General features: G+C 41.1%; 1 protein-coding gene across 2 annotated transcripts; it reads right to left on the reverse strand.

Moving 5' to 3' along the window:
* Positions 1–1,203: 1,203 nt before the first annotated feature.
* LOC307122676 (uncharacterized protein) lies at positions 1,204–11,817 on the reverse strand. Of its 2 annotated transcripts, XR_013816078.1 has the most exons (4): positions 11,529–11,817; positions 9,118–9,432; positions 3,266–3,903; positions 1,204–2,811 (listed from the first exon to the last, which is right to left on the reverse strand). XR_013816078.1 is itself a non-coding variant. In XM_079810838.1 (3 exons), exons 1-3 carry the CDS (start codon positions 11,640–11,642, stop codon positions 3,757–3,759), a joined length of 576 nt encoding a protein of 191 aa, XP_079666964.1. In that variant the 5' UTR covers positions 11,643–11,817; the 3' UTR covers positions 1,204–3,756. The 2 variants fall into 2 exon arrangements, 1 of the variants encoding a protein (XP_079666964.1); XM_079810838.1 differs by having other exon boundaries at positions 1,204–3,903.
* Positions 11,818–19,962: the final 8,145 nt, after the last annotated feature.

Genomic DNA, 19,962 nt, shown 5'->3' on the forward strand with positions numbered 1-19,962 from the left:
TTTTGCGCACAAAAACTATTGTCGTCGCATTGTATGATTATTGTAGAGCCACTGTGGTGAGATAGACTTTGTAACGACGTTTTAAGTGCCTTTCATGGATCTTGGAAGTGTCAATGTACTGAATGCCAATGGAGGCCTGTGTGAAGCCTTTCTCAGCATCAGCTTTCAACTAAAATATCTTCATTTGTGTTCCGAATATGAACGGAGGTCTTACGGGTGTCCAACGACATGAGGGTGAGTAATTAATGACAGAATTTTCATTTTTGGGTGAACTAACCCTTTAATACCCTTCCGACAGACACCAGTACTCTCACACACACATCAGTACTCACACACACACACACACACACACACCAGTACTCACACCCACACACACCAGTACTCTCACACACACCAGTACTCTCACACACACACACACACACACCAGTACTCTCTCACACACACACACACACACACACACACACACACCAGTACTCTCTCTCTCACACACACACACACACACACACACACACACACACACACACACACACACACACACACCAGTACTCTCACACACACACAAACCAGTACTCTCACACACACACAAACCAGTACACACACACACACACACAAACCAGTACTCTCTCTCACACACACACACACACACACACACACACACACACACACACACACACACACACACACACACACACACACACACACACACACACACACACACACACACACACACCAGTACTCTCACACACACACACACACACACACCAGTACTCTCACACACACACAAACCAGTACTCTCACACACACACAAACCAGTACACACACACACACACACAAACCAGTACACACACACACACACACAAACCAGTACACACACACACACACACACACCAGTACTCACACACACACCAGTACTCACACACACACACACACGTACTCTCACACACACCAGTACTCTCACACACACACACACACACGTACTCTCACACACACCAGTACTCTCACACACACACAAACCAGTACTCACTCACACACACACACACACACACACACACACACACACACACACACACACGCACACACACACGCACGCACGCACGCACGCACGCACGCACGCACGCACGCACGCACGCACGCACGCACGCACGCACGCAGACACACACACACACCAGTACTCACACACACCAGTACTCACAGACACACACACAGGTTCCATCCCATGATTTATTGATTAATGCAGACATATACAGTATAATATGCTGTAAGCGCGAGTTAGTAACAGTGCAATAACCTCTGAGTATGACCACAGATTCACAGCATTCATAACTTCAGAACTCGTGCTGGTATTAATAGCAAAGAAATGCGTCACAGTGTTACATTTACAGTAAAAATTCATAAATAAAATTAATATATTAATAATTTTTTGGTTACAAGTAGTGTTTCTTCTAAAAAAAGAATACTATAGTTTTCACTTTTCAGTAATGCCTTTGATTTTCATGTAGTTCACACGGAGATATGATTGCATCATCATACAGTAATTCACAGTCTAAGTCAAGGCTACATCACGGGTTAGTACAGTATGAGGAGCGTTAGTGTAGCTCGATCAATAACACCTCATTCATCTGACCTGGCTAATCATGAGCGCAGTGAGTGAGGGTACAGGACTCTCAGGAAATATGGAGATTGATGTGTTTGAACTGCATATGCTAATAAACGTAATGGGACTCGTGTGTCCGTCAGACATGCACACACTGCACACACTGAAGTAAGTTTTTTAAGTTGCGTCAACTGAACACTTTTCACTCTTGGGTTTAGATGAAATAATCATATTTTACTTTATATCTTTTTTCTTAATATCACGTAATCTCTCAGTTTTAGCTTTAACTGGATAATTCAATAAACCCTACATAAACTCTTCTAAACTTACAAAACATTACAGACGGCTAAACCGCACACTCAACACTTACACATAAACCCCAGCCCAGATCCGGCTGAACTGAGGATTCCCTCGCCCGTCTCATCCCAGATGTTCATGCCTTTCTCTCTTCAGTTTCAGGATGTTTCTGCTCATAATGGACTTCAATGGGAACCAACGGCTGAAGGGCCAGATCACTGCAGTTTCAGAGGCTCTGACCAATCCCAGACGAGTCTGATCTAGACAAACCCTGGAATGTTTTCCTCAAAAAACGTCATTTCTTTTCCACGGAAGAGAGAAACACATGAACATCTGGGATGAGATGAGGATCAGGAAATTCTGAAGTGAACTCATCCTCATAGAAGCTCAAAACAATGAAACGACTCAGATTACTTCAAATGTGTCAGTTCTGAGAACTCAAAAGAAAGAGAAAGTTCTGAAAACTCGTTTAATTTGAGTTGGCTCTACTCAAACGGATTATTTTGAGCGTTCGGTAACGAGTCACATTACGTTTATTTCCTTATGTTAAAACGTGAATTCAAACACAAATCTCACGCATCTTTGTCATCATTTACTCACATTCACCTCGTTCCAAAACAACAACTGATTAGAAATGTGTGTGTGTGTGTGTTTAACTGATGGAGGACCAGGACCGACCGGACGGAGGCTAAAGTAACGCTGAGGGAGATGTGTGTGTGTGTGTGTGTGTGTGTGAGAGAGTGTGTGTGTGTGTGAGAGGCTAAAGTAACGTTGATGGAGACGTGTGTGTGTGTGTGTGAGAGGCTAAAGTAACGCTGAGGGAGACGTGTGTGTGTGTGTGTGTGTGTGTGAGAGAGTGTGTGTGTGTGTGAGAGGCTAAAGTAACGTTGATGGAGACGTGTGTGTGTGTGTGTGAGAGGCTAAAGTAACGCTGAGGGAGACGTGTGTGTGTGTGTGTGTGTGTGTGAGAGGCTAAAGTAACATTGATGGAGACGTGTGTGTGTGTGTGTGTGTGTTTAACTGATGGAGGACCAGGACCGACCGGACGGAGGCTAAAGTAACGCTGAGGGAGATGTGTGTGTGTGTGTGTGTGTGTGTGTGTGTGAGAGAGTGTGTGTGTGTGTGTGTGAGAGGCTAAAGTAACGTTGATGGAGACGTGTGTGTGTGTGTGTGTGTGAGAGAGTGTGTGTGTGTGTGTGTGTGTGTGAGAGGCTAAAGTAACGTTGATGGAGACGTGTGTGTGTGTGTGTGTGTGTGTGTGAGAGAGGCTAAAGTAACGCTGAGGAAGACGTGTGTGTGTGTGTGTGTGTGTGTGTGTGTGTGTGTGTGTGTGTGTGTGTGTGTGAGAGAGGCTAAAGTAACGCTGAGGGAGACGTGTGTGTGTGTGTGAGAGGCTAAAGTAACGCTGAGGGAGACGTGTGTGTGTGTGTGTGTGTGTGTGAGAGGCTAAAGTAACGCTGTGTGTGTGTGTGTGCGTGTGTGTGTGTGTGTGAGTGTGTGTGTGATCCGCAGCTCATGTATCTCACTGATTGTTTGATCATAGCTCGTGGAGATCGATCTGAACTAATGTTCTCACACAATATATGAGGACCGCAGAGTCTCAATCTGCTCGTACTGGGTCTCGTTTTCCACTGAATTTACTTCAGAAGGTTTAGTTTGAAGCGTCAATCTAACCTAATCTACATATTTGAGGATATTCAGAGGAATGATGGTTTGTAGTGAGATGCATTAGAGCTAGAGAACACGCTGTTGTGTGGCCACTGGACGGAGTCCTGATCATGTGACCCGCCGGTCAGAGATGGAGAAGGTCAGGATCTAGAGGAGCTGCTGTGGTCCTGATCATGTGATTGGCTGATGGTCAGGATCTAGAGGAGCTGCTGGCCCTGTGTCTCGCTGTGGAACACGTGCAGCGTTTGCGTCGCGGAGTCTGTCCAGTGGATGAGCTCCAGCAGAACTCGATAGGTCCAGAGTTTAGCAGCAAAACCAGCAGAACCCTCCACTTCATCCTGACCCTGCAGAGCACACACACACACACACACACAGCGTTTCAGTGTAACTGTACAAGCGTCACGCTGTGGTCAGTGTGAGGCGTTATAGGGCACAGGAATAGATGAGACGAGCACTTGACGCCAACACTCGGAGCCAAACGCTCAGGTCATTACGCCGAGTGTGTGTGTGTGTGTGTGTGTGTGAGAAGGGAAGCACTCGTCTGCCGCACATCCTGACGTAGGAGATCCGCTGGACAGTGCTGGACTGAAATAACTCACCTCTGTCAGAAACTACAGCGGATGAACGGGTGACATCATTTACAGTTCAATACGACGGGGAATATGCCCTGGACAGATCTCAGTTGGCCAATCTGCTCTATTATATATACAGTATATAGTCAAAAGTGTGTGAACCGCTCGCAGAATCTGTGAAAATGTGAAGCATTTGAACAAAGTAAGAGGGATCATACAAAGTCCACGAGACAAAACAACAATTCAAATGACCCGTTCAGAAGTTTATGAACCCTTGACTCTTAATCCTGGAAGTGTGTGTGTGTGTGTGTGTGTGTGTGTGTGTGTACTCATGTTTCCCTGAAGACAAATTAAGTTCACTTTACCCTGATCTTCAAATTCAATAAAAAATAATGTTGCATGATCTCTCTTATTTTGTTGAAATTATTCACATTTTCAGATTCTGCAAGCGGTTCACACACTTACAACTGTATATTTATTTATATTTATATTGTAGCATTTTTCTAGCATACTCCAGTTTATCACACTAGTGTATCCTTGTGCGTTATATTCTATTCTTTTATTTATTTAGCCTAAATTTATAGTCACTAATCAGAGGTTCAAATAAAATTTGTGAAATACTATCTGAAATACATCATAAAATGCAAATACATTTTTTTAAAAAGCTTGTGCCAATCATTTTCCTCGATTTCTATACACGACCCAATAAAAACATTAGGCATTTCTGTCGACCCGCCTTCCTCGAGACTCTGACAGCGTATTTCAGAAATAAATATATGTCATAACGTATTTATATCACTTTTTATTAGGCTTATATTTTTCCGGTTCCAACATTTCATTATGAATACATTATTTTGTGATGCATTGGTTTGTTTTATATTGTCTGCTTTATTTATTTCAAGGTGTATTCAAGGTTTTTTATTTTAAGACGTCCTTTTTCATGTTACACAAAAATGTTACTTTTTAAGCCACTTACTTTAAAGTTGAAACAGTAACTCAGTTTACTTGAGTGTGTATTTATAAGATCTGGCCCAGTTGAGCGGCTTTACTGGAGCATTGTGAAACGGTCTCGTTCTGGAGGAGGCCACTCCACAGGGCAAAGAGATCGAGGGTTTAGCAGTGCAGCTTGGGAAGGGTTTGATGTGTGTCCAAATGCTTATCGCTGCTGCTATTTCGACTTCAGCGGACCAAAACAACGGGTCACATGATGCAGAGCACAGGCGGGCATGAAGGCGCTGACTGAAAGACACGTTCCTTTCAAGCATCTTGTCAATGCAAACACAGAGAGATTCAGCCCACATATCAGCAGCTTTTTTTTTAATCATCACCATCAGATATATTAACAGATGTCCTATATTTATTAACTAATAGATATCATCATACTTCCCCAGTTGATTAATCAAAGTAAGACCATTTTTTGTATTGTTTTCTGAAATGTATGTTTAAAAAAGCAACTGAGGCATTATGCATTAATGCACTAATTTACATTTCCAGAAGATCAATCTGAACATTGGATGAAGCCAGGTTCAAAACTTGTTTGATTGTGTTGACATATTAGAGTTCAGTGTTTTTAGTTAGGGGATTTGGGATATTTATTTCCATCACTTCATAAATCAGAAAATACTGTCAATAGACAGAAAAAAACACGTTTTCTCCATGTTTTTAGGAAAAAAATGTTCTATAAATCAGGTTGAATGATATATGAACAAACCCCTCACTAAAAACCTCCAGAATATAGATATGAATAAAACTGTAAGTTTTGGTGTGTGTAAGTGTTCCTGAAGTGGAGGAACAACTCATTTAATGACATGTATTGAGATTGAAATCTAAGACAGTTGCTTTATATTACAACTTTTCTGAAATATTGTTTAAATATGCAAATTAAATAAGTAAATATGCTCTTATTTGCACATATTCCAGAACATAAATCTGAACATGGCTTTATCCAGTGTTCAGGTTTGTGTTTGATTGGATATTACAGAGGGGATTTTGGATTTCTCTTTTCTAAATAAGTAAATCTGCACTAATTTTCACACATTTCCAGAAGATCAATCTGAACATTGGATGAAGCCAGGTTCAAAACCCTTGTTTGATTGTGTTGATATATTAGAGTTCAGTGTTTTTAGTGAGGGGATTTAGGATATTTATTTCCATCACTTCATAAATCAGAAAATACTGTCAATAGACAGAAAAAAACACGTTTTCTCCATGTTTTTAGGAATAAAATGTTCTATAAATCAGGTTGAATGATATATGAACAAACCCTTCGCTAAAAACCTCCAGAATATAGATATGAATAAAACTGTAAGTTTTGGTGTGTGTAAGTGTTACTGAAGTGGAGGAACAACTCATTTAATGACATGTATTGAGATTGAAATCTAAGACAATTGCTTCATATTACAACTTTTCTGAAATATTGTTTAAATATACAAATTAAATAAGTAAATATGCTCTTATTTGCACATATTCCAGAACATACATTTTGAACATGGCTTTATCCAGTGTTCAGGTTTGTGTTTGATTGGATATTACAGAGGGGATTTTGGATTTCTCTTTTCTAAATAAGTAAATATGCTCTAATTTTCACACATTTCCAGAAGATCAATCTGAACATTGGATGAAGCCAGGTTCAAAACTCTTGTTTGATTGTGTTGACATATTAGAGTTCAGTGTTTTTAGTGAGGGGATTTAGGATATTTATTTCCATCACTTCATAAATCAGAAAATACGTTTTCTCCATGTTTTTAGGAAAAAAATGTTCTATAAATCAGGTTGAATGATATATGAACAAACCCCTCACTAAAAACCTTCAGAATATAGATATGAATAAAACTAAGTTTTGGTGTGTTTAAAGGCCTGTACACACCGGGACGAATATCGCACGCGCTTATCGCCAGTGTTTTTCGTGACGTTTTTCGGCGCGTCTTGAGTGTTCACACCCAAGCGATTTCCACTGGCGATGCGCCGAGTGAACGTGCACATTCAGTAGATGCGCTCCCGGTACACAAGGTGGTGCTGCGGCACTTACGCTTCTGACACTCGCTTGTCACACAGAAGAAGAAGAGAGACAGTATTTACGTGCTTGCCAAAACCACAGATATATTATGTCTATGGCAAAACCATTCACACACTTTTTGCTAACTGGCAAGCAGCATTAGCAGCCCATCTTGTTTTTTGTCTACTTACTACTTCTTCGTCGTATCAATGTGTGCTCGGCAAGACCGATTTTGTGCTTGAGCGCCACACAGTCGTGTTTTACTGTCACTTCAGCAGCTCCAGGCACGTGAACAAAAGCGCTGATCTCATTGGTCGGCCAGTTTTTAACGCGCCGTGTCAAAATAAAAAAACGAACCCGAGGCGTTTTTTTTTTAAATGACGCTTTTACGCCTGGCGTTTTACGCGTCGGTGTGAACACTCACATTGGCGCCCATTGTTTAGTCACGAGGCGTGAAACGTCGGCGATAAACGCGCACAAAAATCGTCCCGGTGTGAACAGGCCTTAAGTGTTCCTGAAGTGGAGGAACAACTCATTTAATGATCTAATGTAATTGAAATCTACAGACCCAAATATATAATGTGCTGTAAAAGATGCACTTAAATGTGTATTCTGGATGTTTTCTTTCCACTAGTTTAATGATGGAAGCAAAATCTCAAAACTGACCAGTGCATGGAAAACTACGGTTTTGCCTGTAGAGTCTCGCCTTAAATATTGTGAAAAAAATAAGTGTTCTTGGAATTTTAGAAATAATTTATTTGTTACCTGCATGGCAATGTAACGAGTTGTAAAAGAGAGGAAATAAATCAATAAATGATGAATAATTTGTGTGAATAATATGCATTAAACATTACGCCACGGTTCGTGAGAAGCTATGACGTAAATATGTTTATGATCTTATATTTGATGAAGTTTGCATCAGTTATTTATTGTGAATCTGTATTGTATAAAGCGCTATACAAATAAAGCTGACCTAATGAAATCATAAAAATGACAGATATATTGTGTGTTTACCTGCATGTCAAAAATCAATAAATGATGAATAATTTAGATTTTAAAATGTAATATAATTACAAGCAGTTAATATTTGGTGATTTTACAGTGGAGATTTTGGGAAATACTGTCAATAGACAGAAAAAAAGACGTTTTCACCATGTTTTTAGGAATAAAATGTTCTATAAATCAGATTGAATGATATATGAACAAACCCCTCACTAAAAACCTTCAGAATATAGATATGAATAAAACTAAGTTTTGGTGTGTGTAAGTGTTACTGAAGTGGAGGAACAACTCATTTAATGACATGTGTTGAGATTGAAATCTAAGACAATCGTTTTTCTGAAATGGTTTAAATATGCAAATTAAATAAGTAAATATGCACTAATTTGCACAGATTGCAGAAGATCAATCTGAACATTGGATGAAGCCAGGTTCAAAACTCTTGTTTGATTGTGTTGACATATTAGAGTTCAGTGTTTTTAGTGAGGGGATTTGGGATATTTATTTTCATCACTTCATAAATCAGAAAATACTTTCAACAGACAGAAAAAAACAAATTTTATCCATGTTTTTAGGAATAAAATGTTCTATAAATCAGTTTGAATGATATATGAACAAACCCCTCACTAAAAACCTTCAGAATATAGATATGAATAAAACTAAGTTTTGGTGTGTGTAAGTGTTACTGAAGTGGAGGAAAAACTCATTTTATGATATAATGTAATGGAAATCTACAGACGCAAATAGATCATGTATTTATGATCTTATATTTGATGAAGTTTGCATCAATGTTATTAATTGTGAATCTGTATTGTATAAAGCGCATATAAAAATAAAGCTGACCTAATGAAATCATAAAAATGACAGATATATTGTATGTTTTTAACCCTAATCAATTTTAAAATGTAATATAATTCCAAGCAGTTAATATTTGGTGTGTGATTCCGTAATGATGAGTTGTATATGTGTGAGGCAGAAGCGGAGAGCAGTACCTCAGCGCACTGGGTCTGGGGAGAGGGTGGACAGCCTCCTTCCCCGTCCTCCAGCAGAGCGGTGGTGCTGTGGACCAGGTGCCCCAGCCGGTCCCTCACGGCCCTCCGCAGGCTCTCGAACTCCCCATCCAGCTCCTCGCCCATCTCCTCCACCTCCCGGCGGATCACACACTCCAGCAGCTCCATGCAGCGCCGCAGGGCGGAGCGCACGTGCCCCACCCGCTCCGCTGAGGTCAGGGCCTCAGGGCAGAGGGCAAGGGTCACCAGACGCCCCCCGCCCGGCTCGGGATGGGACAGGAAGCTCTCGCGCTCTCTCTGAGGGGGAGGACAAGGCCGTCATCAGTTATTACAGGAAAACATCGGCCCACTCGATGGTTACCGTTAACGCACCGGGATCTGTTTTTATTCCCACCTGTAATTAACACAACTTCCTCTGACTCACACACACACACACACACACACGCTTTTCATATCAATTATGCCTTGCGTGTTACGCCACCTCTTCACACAAACTTAAAAATGGAATAATTGGGGAATAGGTTTCACTCATACTGTGAGTAAATGTCATATGTAGGAAGACTGCAGAACTGAACAACACTTTCTAAAAAGCAACTTTTTAAATATAATATAATATAGCTGATATACCAACCTACTGAAGTACTAATATCGGCTGTGTGCCTCTATAATCCTCCAAAAAACTGAAATAATCACACATGTGAATCAAACACACACGATATATCACCACCATCTCGTTATCGGACGATACATGTTCACCTTTACTGTTATCGTTATCAGCCTGATATGATTTTCCGATAAACTAACGTCGATAGATAATGTATTATTCCCTTCAGATGGCTTTGAAATGATTGAAATATGATAATTATGATAAAATACAGTTCATGTGCAACAGGAGCAGCGCAAATCTGTCACAGTCATAACATCATAATTGTGTGTTTGGGACATAAGGCTCTCAAAAAATTATATAAACATTTGTATTTAGATTTTTCTGCCAATATATCGGTTATTGGCTCTCAAATATAAAGAATTATCGGTATCGGCCAAAATGTTCATATCGGAGCATCCCTAAAAACAACTGATTATTACTTTTTACTGTGTTAGCGATACACAATATATCAGCATCGGCTGATACATGTTCACTTTTACTGTTATTGTTATCAGCCTTCATATGATTTTCTGATAAACTAAAGCCGATAGATAATGTATTGTTCCCTTCAGGTGGCTTTGAAATGCTTGAAATATGATAATTATTATAAAATGTGCAACAGCAGCACTACATAAAACAGTCTCATTAAGGCTCTCAAAAAATATATAAACATTTGTATTTAGATTTTTCTGCCAATATATCGGCTATTGCCTTTCAAATATGAAGAATTATCGGTATCGTCAAAATGTTCATATCGGAGCATCCCTAAAAACAACTGATTATTACTTTTTACTGTGTTAGCGATACACAATATATCAGCATCGGCCAATACATGTTCACTTTTACTGTTATTGTTATCAGCCTTCATATGATTTTCCGATAAACTAAAGTCGATAGATAATGTATTGTTCCCTTCAGATGGCTTTGAAATGCTTGAAATATGATAATTATAAAATGTGCAAAATACAGATGTGCGCAAGAGCAGCACTACATAAAAGAGTCTCAATAAGGCTCTCAAAATTTTTTATTAACATATGTATTTAGATTTTTCTGCCAATATATCAGTTATTGGCTTTCAAATATAAAGAATTATATTAAATTGTTCATATCGGAGCATCCCTAAAAACCACTGATTATTACTTTTTACTGTGTTAGAGATACACAATATATCAGATACAGGTTCTCTTTTAATGTTATCGTCATTAGTTATTAGTATCAAATATAAGGAATTATCATTATCGGCCTGTTCAGAAGATTATTAAAGCTGATTTACTGAAGCCTTTTTAGTCTGTTAATATGATCATTTTTCACAGTGTAGATTTTTTTTTTTTTTTCAAAAAAATATTATTTTCACAGCGACAATCCGCTTCTTCAGGTGGACAGGTCATGATAAATGTGTAGAGCCAGATCTTTAATAAACACTGATCTATGAGCGGTCATCTGTCCATCTGCCCATGATTCCTCATGTCTGATTATTGATCATCAGTTCAGCTCTGAGTCTGGATCTGCTATAACGCAGCCGTTATGAAGAGATGCTGACTGTGCGCATTACTAATTGAATAAAAGCATTATGCGCCTGAGCAACAGCAGCCTCCCTCAGCAGTTCTGCCGTTAGTTTAGCCAACTCTCTCTCAAACCCAGAGAGATATGGACATTACTAGATTAAAGACTGAGCTGAAGCATCATAACCGCGTGAAGCACGCGCCGGGATTGACAGCAGGAGCGTCGTAACGCCAGCCGTACTCACGTAGAGCTCGAGCAGACGCGTGCAGTCGCGGTGCAACAAGCGGGCGAGCGCCGCCGCTCTGTCCGTCGCTGATCTCCCCGGGACGGGCGTGTCTGGCTCCGCTGCTCCCTCCATCGCGTCACGGCTCCGTTATCGAGCTGATCCCGACGCGCGTGCCTCGAGCCTTTTAAATACCGGGCAAACGCATGCGTCCCGACCGATCGGAGAGCTCGCGTGCGTCTGCGCCTCTCCAGCCTTTCTTTCCGTGGGACACCGAACGCGTGCACCGGAGGGCGTGATGACGTCATCTGCGCCGGTTCCGAGAAATTAAAAGCTCCGGGACTCGCGCCAGCTTCATTGAAATGAGCCATAATTACAAACCGCCCGGAGCGCGTCATAATTCAGCGTGAGCGGTTTACCACAGCATGACACACCTGACACCAGCCGCTATATATATGAACTTATTACTACACATAATTATCTAACCATTCTGATTATTACATATTGTGGTCTCACGATTCTAAAGCGACATCAAAGTTGGTTTTGACTTTAAAAAAGTAGTTATTTTTATTTTTTTGCAATATCTGAAGCATTTTAACGGCCCCACCACAAACAACAACAACATACTTTATGTTTATTTGTCATTTAATGCTAATTGTAATATATTTTTCACTTAATAATAGCAAAAAATTATAATTGTAATAAAATAAATCTAAGTGGTGAATAATCAAAAATCATTCTAATAATTTTGACAAAACTTCATAATTATTATTGCTCGGTCTAATTATTTAAACAAAATACAACATTTAAAGGCCATTCACACCGGTGTGACGTCACAAAACCAAACATAAAAAAAACAATAAAACACACGAGAGCCACGTTTCTAGCATCTGTAAAACTGTGTTCTTCCATCTTAAGAATATAGCCTAATATCTAAACTACAGCACATGCTCTCAATGCCAAATGCTGAACAGTGAGTTCATGAGCTCTAGATTATTGTAGTGCAAGGGTGTTCTGTGCGGTTGCTAAGGTATTCTGGGTAGTTGCTAGAGCATTTGCTAGGCAGTTGTTAGGGTGTTCTGTATGGTTGCTAAGGTAGTCTGGGGTGTTGCTATGGTGATGCTAAGCGGTTGGTAGTTGTCACAGATGATTACTATGGAGTTTTTATAGAGTTCTCAGCATGTTCTAGCACTTAGCTAATCACTGTTAGCACGTAGCTATTCACTGCTAGCATGTGTAGCATGTTGGAAGTCCTGTTTGCTAGCATGAGTCAAAAGACCCAACCCCCCATGTCTCTACGATGTTCTGATGCAGAGATATAGGTCTTGCTAAATGGTTGCTAGGGTACTCTGTTTGGTTGCTAGGGAGTCGCTTGGCAGCTGCCAATGATAATACCCCAAAGGCTGCTTGCCAGTCTGAATGATATAAACCAACCGCAATCCCTCTATGACATTCGGATTTGAAGATATTTGAAAGTGATTCATGATTGGCTGTTTGCTGTCCCTAGTCAAACGAGCCCACCCTCATGTTTCTATCACACTTCTGTCCAAAGATAGCCCTTTGATCTCTTTCAATGGAAGTCTATGGAACTTGTTGCTAGGGTGGTCTAAATGGTTGGGAGGGCGTGGCTTGATAGCTTCACGATGATCCTGAGAAACTGATTGGCTGCCTGAGTAAATTGAGGCCGCCGCCTTGTCTCTATGACACTGTGATCCAGAGTTATGGTCAGTTCCTGTAGCAGGAGAAACACATGCGCTCATGGGCCGTCCCTCACCTTAGTTAGTAAGTCTATGGGGCAACTTTGGGCAGCTCTTGCGCCCCAGGGGTAACACGTACACCCCACTGTGAGGTGTGTTCTGACAGAGCCTGCCCGCCTCTTCAAATGTGGCAACTCACGAGTTTCTACGAAATCCGCACTCTGAGCTATGACCCGTCAAAGTTCATCCCAATGATATGGATTGGTAGGGTTGGGGCCGTCCCCCACAAAGTTGGGTGCATGAAATTGTCCAAAATGTCTTGGTGACGCATTAAGAGTTCCTTTCACTGGAACTAACCCCTGAAAAACAACACACTAAAGCGTCTGCAGGCCTAGAGCTCGAGTTATACACCTGTGGCCATGAAGGGCTGAACAGCTGAACTTCTAGAACGAGTAAAGCTGCTGTGAAACCGTATTGCGTAAAGCGCTATAGAAATGAAGCTGACCTGACTTGACACAGAGAGTAGAGAAAGGTCAGATCTGCACAACACTCGCCCGCTCTGACCTGTTCCTCCTGTCTGAGAGACAAAAGAGCGGGACGAGAACCTGCTGTCTCTGAACCGTGTCTCAGTCTGACAAGACAAACGTCTGCTAAGAGTCTGTCAAGAGAACAAGAGGCAGGAATTCCACTCTGTCAAAGTGTCAGACAGCATGAGCTACTTCACACCCACACACACTTTACTCAAACTCAGAGTCAGAGCTACACAATCTGCAGAAGTCAGACGCTGAAGACTTGTTTATATCTGTCATGCACACTAATATACACGAGAATAATTGATCTAGGAAATGTTTTGCAAGAAAATACTTTTGCCGTTTCTTTCTGTCATTTACAAACAGTTACAAACCCCCAGCTCTAAAAGAAAACCCGGACGGCAGGAAGTGATGGTGTCATATTCTCTTATGAATGTGTGTGTGTGTGTGTGTGTGTGTGTGTGTGTGTGTGCCACCAGAGGGCGCCGCGCCACTGGCCCTGCAGTCCGAGTCTGAGCACGTGACCGTGACGTCACACACTCGTATTTTTTATTCATATGTAGAAGCTTTCGTTTTTATATTTTTGTTTACATATAATTATTACGGTTATTTATTATTATAGTTTCTATGTATTTTTTTCATGTTATTGCTTTTACTTATTTCAGTTCTCAAAGTAAAGTTTCAAATTTAGTTTTGAATCTATTATTTATTATATTTCCCTTTATTTCAGCTATATTGCAATTACTAAAATTAGTTTAATAATTTAAGTTAATGATAATAAACCTGGTTTAAGTCATTCATTCCACTTGACTACTCTATATATATATTATAGTTGGTAACACTTTAGAATAATGGTCATTAATTAACATTAGTTAACTACATTAGTTAACATTAACTAATAATGAACTGCACTTACTGTAAAAAGCCTTTATTAATCTTTGTTAATGTTAATTTCAACATTTACTAATGCATTATTAAAATCTTGTTAACATAGTTAATGCACTGTGAACTAACATGAACAAACCATGAACAGCTGGATTTACAGTATATTAACTAACGTTAACAAAGATGAACAAATACAGTAACATATGTACTGCTCATGGTTAGTTCATGTTAGTTAATACATTAACTAATGTTAACTAATGACCATTATTCTAAAGTGTTACCATAGTTTATATTAATATTTTGAATCAATATCAACATTTTAATTTGTTACTTTTTTATATAATTGTGTAATGTGCTTTTGTCATTTTAAGTCAGTTTTAGTTTGTATTGCGTTTATTTCAGTAAGTTGTGATTGTAGCTTTTTAAACTTTCATTTTGTTTAAGTTTTTCATATAATATTTATATTTCATTTTATTTCCGCATTATTTCAACTCACAGAAATGTTTTAATAGTTTTAGTTTGACACTGCTTTTGACTTCTAATGAGCCAGAATTCTTACTTTCAGATTTACTGATAATCCACCATCTTTCCCAAAAACATCTGCCCTCTTTCATATTCATAATCAATCAAATGTTTTATTTAAGAAAAACACAAATATTACAAGGCCTTCCATTTATAATCAACAACAGATCAAGGGCTGAAGAAATGAGTCCGCCGGATCAATGGACAGCAGATTATCACAGATATTATACTCCATTATATTCATAAACCCATCACTTCATCTCTCCTGATTGGTGACGTCAAACACTCTCACACACCACACACACTCTCACACACCCTCACACACTCTCAGGAGCTTGACCGAAATGCTGTTCGCCTGGAAAAACACAAATATGTATTTGTGGAATTCATCTGACAGACTTCAGATCATCTTTATCTGTTCAGAATAAATCTGATTCAACATCACACACGCCCCTCTGAACACACACACACACACACACCCCTCTGAACATCTGAAGCCTCAGGCACACACGCACACACACTTGATTGACACCTCTTTAATTATAGTGTCTGCATATTCTAGTTTCTGCATTAATTCATCTTAGACATGCGAGAATCTTTCAGTGCTCAGTTCTGACGGATATTGTGAAGAGGCTTTAGTGCGATGGACAGGGGGCAAAGGCCCTCATGGAACCACCAAAGCTTTGTTTTTAAGGGTGTAGCAAAACAAAAGAGATGTGAGAGCGTCAATCAAACACCCACCGACGACAGACCGGCTCTAATCTAGATCTGGAGACACCCTTTCACACTGAACTTTGATGAAGCGGAAGTTATTCACACGCCTCGGGCGTAACATGCAGATCGCGGACACACAGTATTTTTAGCCGCAGACCTGTGAAACCCCCAGACAGTCACACACACACTCTGAAACATACGCATGCACACGCCCAACACACACACACACGGCATGATCACATCCAATCGCAGCGCAAGGAGAGAGGAGGAATCCGGAGCATTTTTATTCTCACTTCTATTTCCAGACCTTTAGTTTTCATAATCTTTGGTATAATCCAGCAGGTGAAGACACATTTACTGCTCTGAAAGCCACAACGACGTCAAACGCCAGGCCTCAAAGAATGAAAGAATTTAAGTGCATCAGAATTAACTGCATCAGCCATTAAGTGTGTAAACATGAGCACGCCAGCGCAACATGCTTATCCTCCCACACACACACTTCACATCAAACCTCTGAGTAAGTGGCTCATCTCGTTCCATCAAGATGATTGAGTGATGATCGATCATTAGTGGTGACACCTGATGATGATGAGCAGAATCACTGAAAAGGGAAAGGTTATTAATAGCACAATGGTAATTCAAAGTGCTTTACACCAACAAGAAAAATAATTAATAAAAAGATTGACATAAAATAGTAGAAGAACAACACGAACAGAAAAAGAGACACAAGAACTACAGCTGACTTCAGCCACAGCCTCAGATGAACTGAAGATAAAAGACAATAAATCGGAAGATCTTCAGCTTCACACACTACTGACCAGACTGACTTTATTTCTGTCAGACGTCTACAGAAGCTCTATTTGAGATTAAAGAGTTAGTTCCCCCAAAAATGAAAATTCTGTCATTAATTACTTACCCTCATGTGGTTGGACACCCGTCAGACCTCCGTTCATCTTCAGACACAAATGAAGATATTTTAGTTGAAATCTGATGCTCTGAAAGGCCTCCATTGGCTCAATGGCACGTTACACTCTCAAGACCCTTAAAAGACACTAAAGACGTCGATACAAAGTCCATCTCACTACAGTGGTTCTAAAATAACTTTATGAATCGGCGACATTAGTTTTTGTGCGCAAGAAAACGCTAAATAACGACTTACATAGTGATGACGATTTCAAAACACGGCCTCATGAAGCTTCGAAGCTCCATCAGTGAGTCAATTCAGCGGTTCAGAGCGATATGAATCAGTGAGTCGATTCAGCAGTTTGAATCGCCAAATTTCAGCAGTTTGGCGGTTTGACACGCGATCCGAATCATCATTCATTTATGCATTTAGCAGACATTTACATTTATGCATTTAGCAGACGCTTTTATCCAAAGCGACTTACAACTAGGGGGTACAATAAGCGATTGGTCGTGAGGAGTCGAGTGAGCGCAACAAGTGCCTGAAATACTGAGTCCGTGTACATTTCTCAGTGTAGCAGAGGCTAGAGTAGGGAGGGAAAGAGGAGGAAAAGAAGAAAGGAAATGTCTTTGTTTTTTTTTGTTTTTGTTTTTTTAAGAGGTTAAGTGCTCATGGAAGAGATGAGTTTTTAGTTGACTCTTGAATGTTGTCAATGAATCCGCATTTCGGATGGCGGTGGGCAGATCGTTCCACCAGCTGGGAACGTTGAATGAAAATGTTCTGGAGAGGGATTTTTTGCCTCTCTGTGATGGTACCACAAGCCTTCGCTCCTTAGCTGAACGAAGGCTTCTGGTGGGGGTGTGACGACGTAGAATCAAGTCAAAGTATGCAGGAGCTGAGCGTGTGGTGGCTCTGTAGGCAAGCGTCAGCGACTTAAACTTGATGCGAGCAGCGAGTGGTAGCCAGTGCAGAGAGATGAAGAGTGGTGTGACGTGGGTCCTTTTGGGCTCGTTGAAGACCAGACGTGCCGCTGCATTCTGGATCATTCGAAGTGTTTGGATCGCACAAGAGGGGAGTCCAGCCAGAAGCGCATTGCAGTAGTCAAGTCTAGAAATAACCAGACCAGGGCCTGGACAAGAAGCTGTGTTGCGTGTTCTGTTAGGAACGGTCTGATCTTCCTGATGTTGTAGAGCGCAAACCTGCATGAGCAAGCTGTCTTAGCAATGTGTTCTCTGAAGGACAACTGGTCATCAAATGTAACTCCAAGATTTCTGACTGATTTTGAAGGGGAGATCAGGGATGCACCTAGCTGGATGGTGAAGTCATGTTGCATAGTGGGACTGGCGGGAAAGATGAGGAACTCAGTCTTTGCCAGGTTGAGCTGTAGGTGATTTTTACTCATCCATGCAGAGATGTCAGCCAGACAGCTGGAGATTCGTGCAGCTACTGTGGGGTCGTCTGGTTGGAATGAAAGGTAGAGCTGAGTGTCATCAGCATAGCAGTGATATGAGAAGCCTGTATGATGGGACCTAATGAAGTAGTGTAAATGGAGAAAAGGAGAGGTCCAAGCACTCAGCCCTGAGGAACCCCCGTGGTCAGTTGATGCGCTTGGGATTCCTCTCCTCTCCAGGCAACCTTGAAGGACCTACCTGTGAGATAAGACTCAAACCAATGGAGCGGAGTCCCTGTGATGCCCAGTGAAGAAAGGGTGGACAGAAGAATTTGATGATTGACCGTGTCAAAGGCAGCAGATAGGTCAAGGAGGACGAGGACTGATGATTTGGACTCAGCTTTAGCTATCCGCAGGGCTTCGGTGACCGACAGTAGTGCAGTCTCTGTGGAGTGGCCCCTTTTGAAACCGGATTGGTTAACGTCCAGCTGATTATTCTGTGAGAGGCAGGATGAAACCTGGTTGAAAACAACTTGTTCAAGAGTTTTTGCTATGAATGGCAGGAGAGAGACAGGTCTGTAGTTATCTATGAGTGATGCGTTTAAAGTGGGTTTCTTAAGCAGTGGAGTGACCCGAGCCTGCTTGAAAGTGGTAGGGAAAGTGCCAGTGCAGAGAGATGTGTTGATGATGTGTGTGAGTGCTGGTAGGAGTGTAGGAGAGATGGCTTGAAGGAGGTGTAGAGGGAATGGGATCGAGAGGACAGGTGGTAGGATGGCTGGAGAGGAGAAGTTTAGATACTTCGGCCTCAGTGAGTGTGGAAAATGAGGAGAGAGTATGTTCGGTCGTGGAAGTGGCAGATCTAAAATCCACAGTGCGCGGGGGTGAGAACTGATTTCTAATAGTTGTTGTTTTGTTTGTGAAGAATTGTGCAAAGTCGTCTGGAGATAGGGAGGTGGTGGGGGGTGGAGGAGGAGGACAGAGCAGAGAGTTGAATGTTCTGAATAGTGTGCGTGAGTTTGAAGTGCTGCTGATTTTGTTTTGGAAATAAGAAGATTTAGCTGCGTGTACTTCATTCGAGAAGGATGAGAGCAAAGACTGATACTTAGCTAGATCAGATGGGTGATTTGATTTATGCCATTTCCTCTCTGCTGCCCTGAGTGTTGTCCGATGTTCACGAATAACATCAGATAACCAAGGGTTAGAGGGAGTAGCTCGTGCTGGCCTAAAAGAAAGAGGGCAGATATTGTCTAGACATGAAGTTAAAGTGGAGCATAGAGTGTCAGGTGCAGTGTTAACATCCATAAAAGAGAATTGTGTGGATGAGGGAAGGGAGGATGACACAGCAGAGGAGAGATGAGAAGGAGAGAGTGAGCGCAGGTTTCGCCTGAAAGTAACTGGTGGAGGAACTGGTGGTGTGTGAGTAGTAAGTTAAAGATTAAATGTGATGAAAAAGTGATCTGAGATGTGTAGAGGTTTGACCAAGATATTGTCTGTAGAGCAGTTGCGTGTGTAAATGAGGTCCAGCTGGTTACCAGATTTGTGGGTATGTGACGTGATGAGGCGTTTGAGGTCGAATGAAGCTAGGAGGGAGTGGAAATCTGAAGCATAGGATTTGTCCAGGTGAATGTTGAAGTCGCCGAGTTCTATGAGTGGGCAGCCATCCTCTGGAAATGAGGACAGCAGAACATCTAGCTCATCAACAAAGGTGGTCAGTGGACCTGGGGGGCGGTAAATGACTACAATATGTATTTTAGTGGGAGTTGTAAGCGTTATAGCATGATATTCAAATGTGTTGTTTTTGCAAAGAGCTGTG

The sequence above is a fragment of the Gobio gobio genome (genome assembly GCF_949357685.1).
Source record: "Gobio gobio genome assembly, chromosome: 2".
Classification (NCBI taxonomy): Eukaryota; Metazoa; Chordata; class Actinopteri; order Cypriniformes; family Gobionidae; genus Gobio; species Gobio gobio.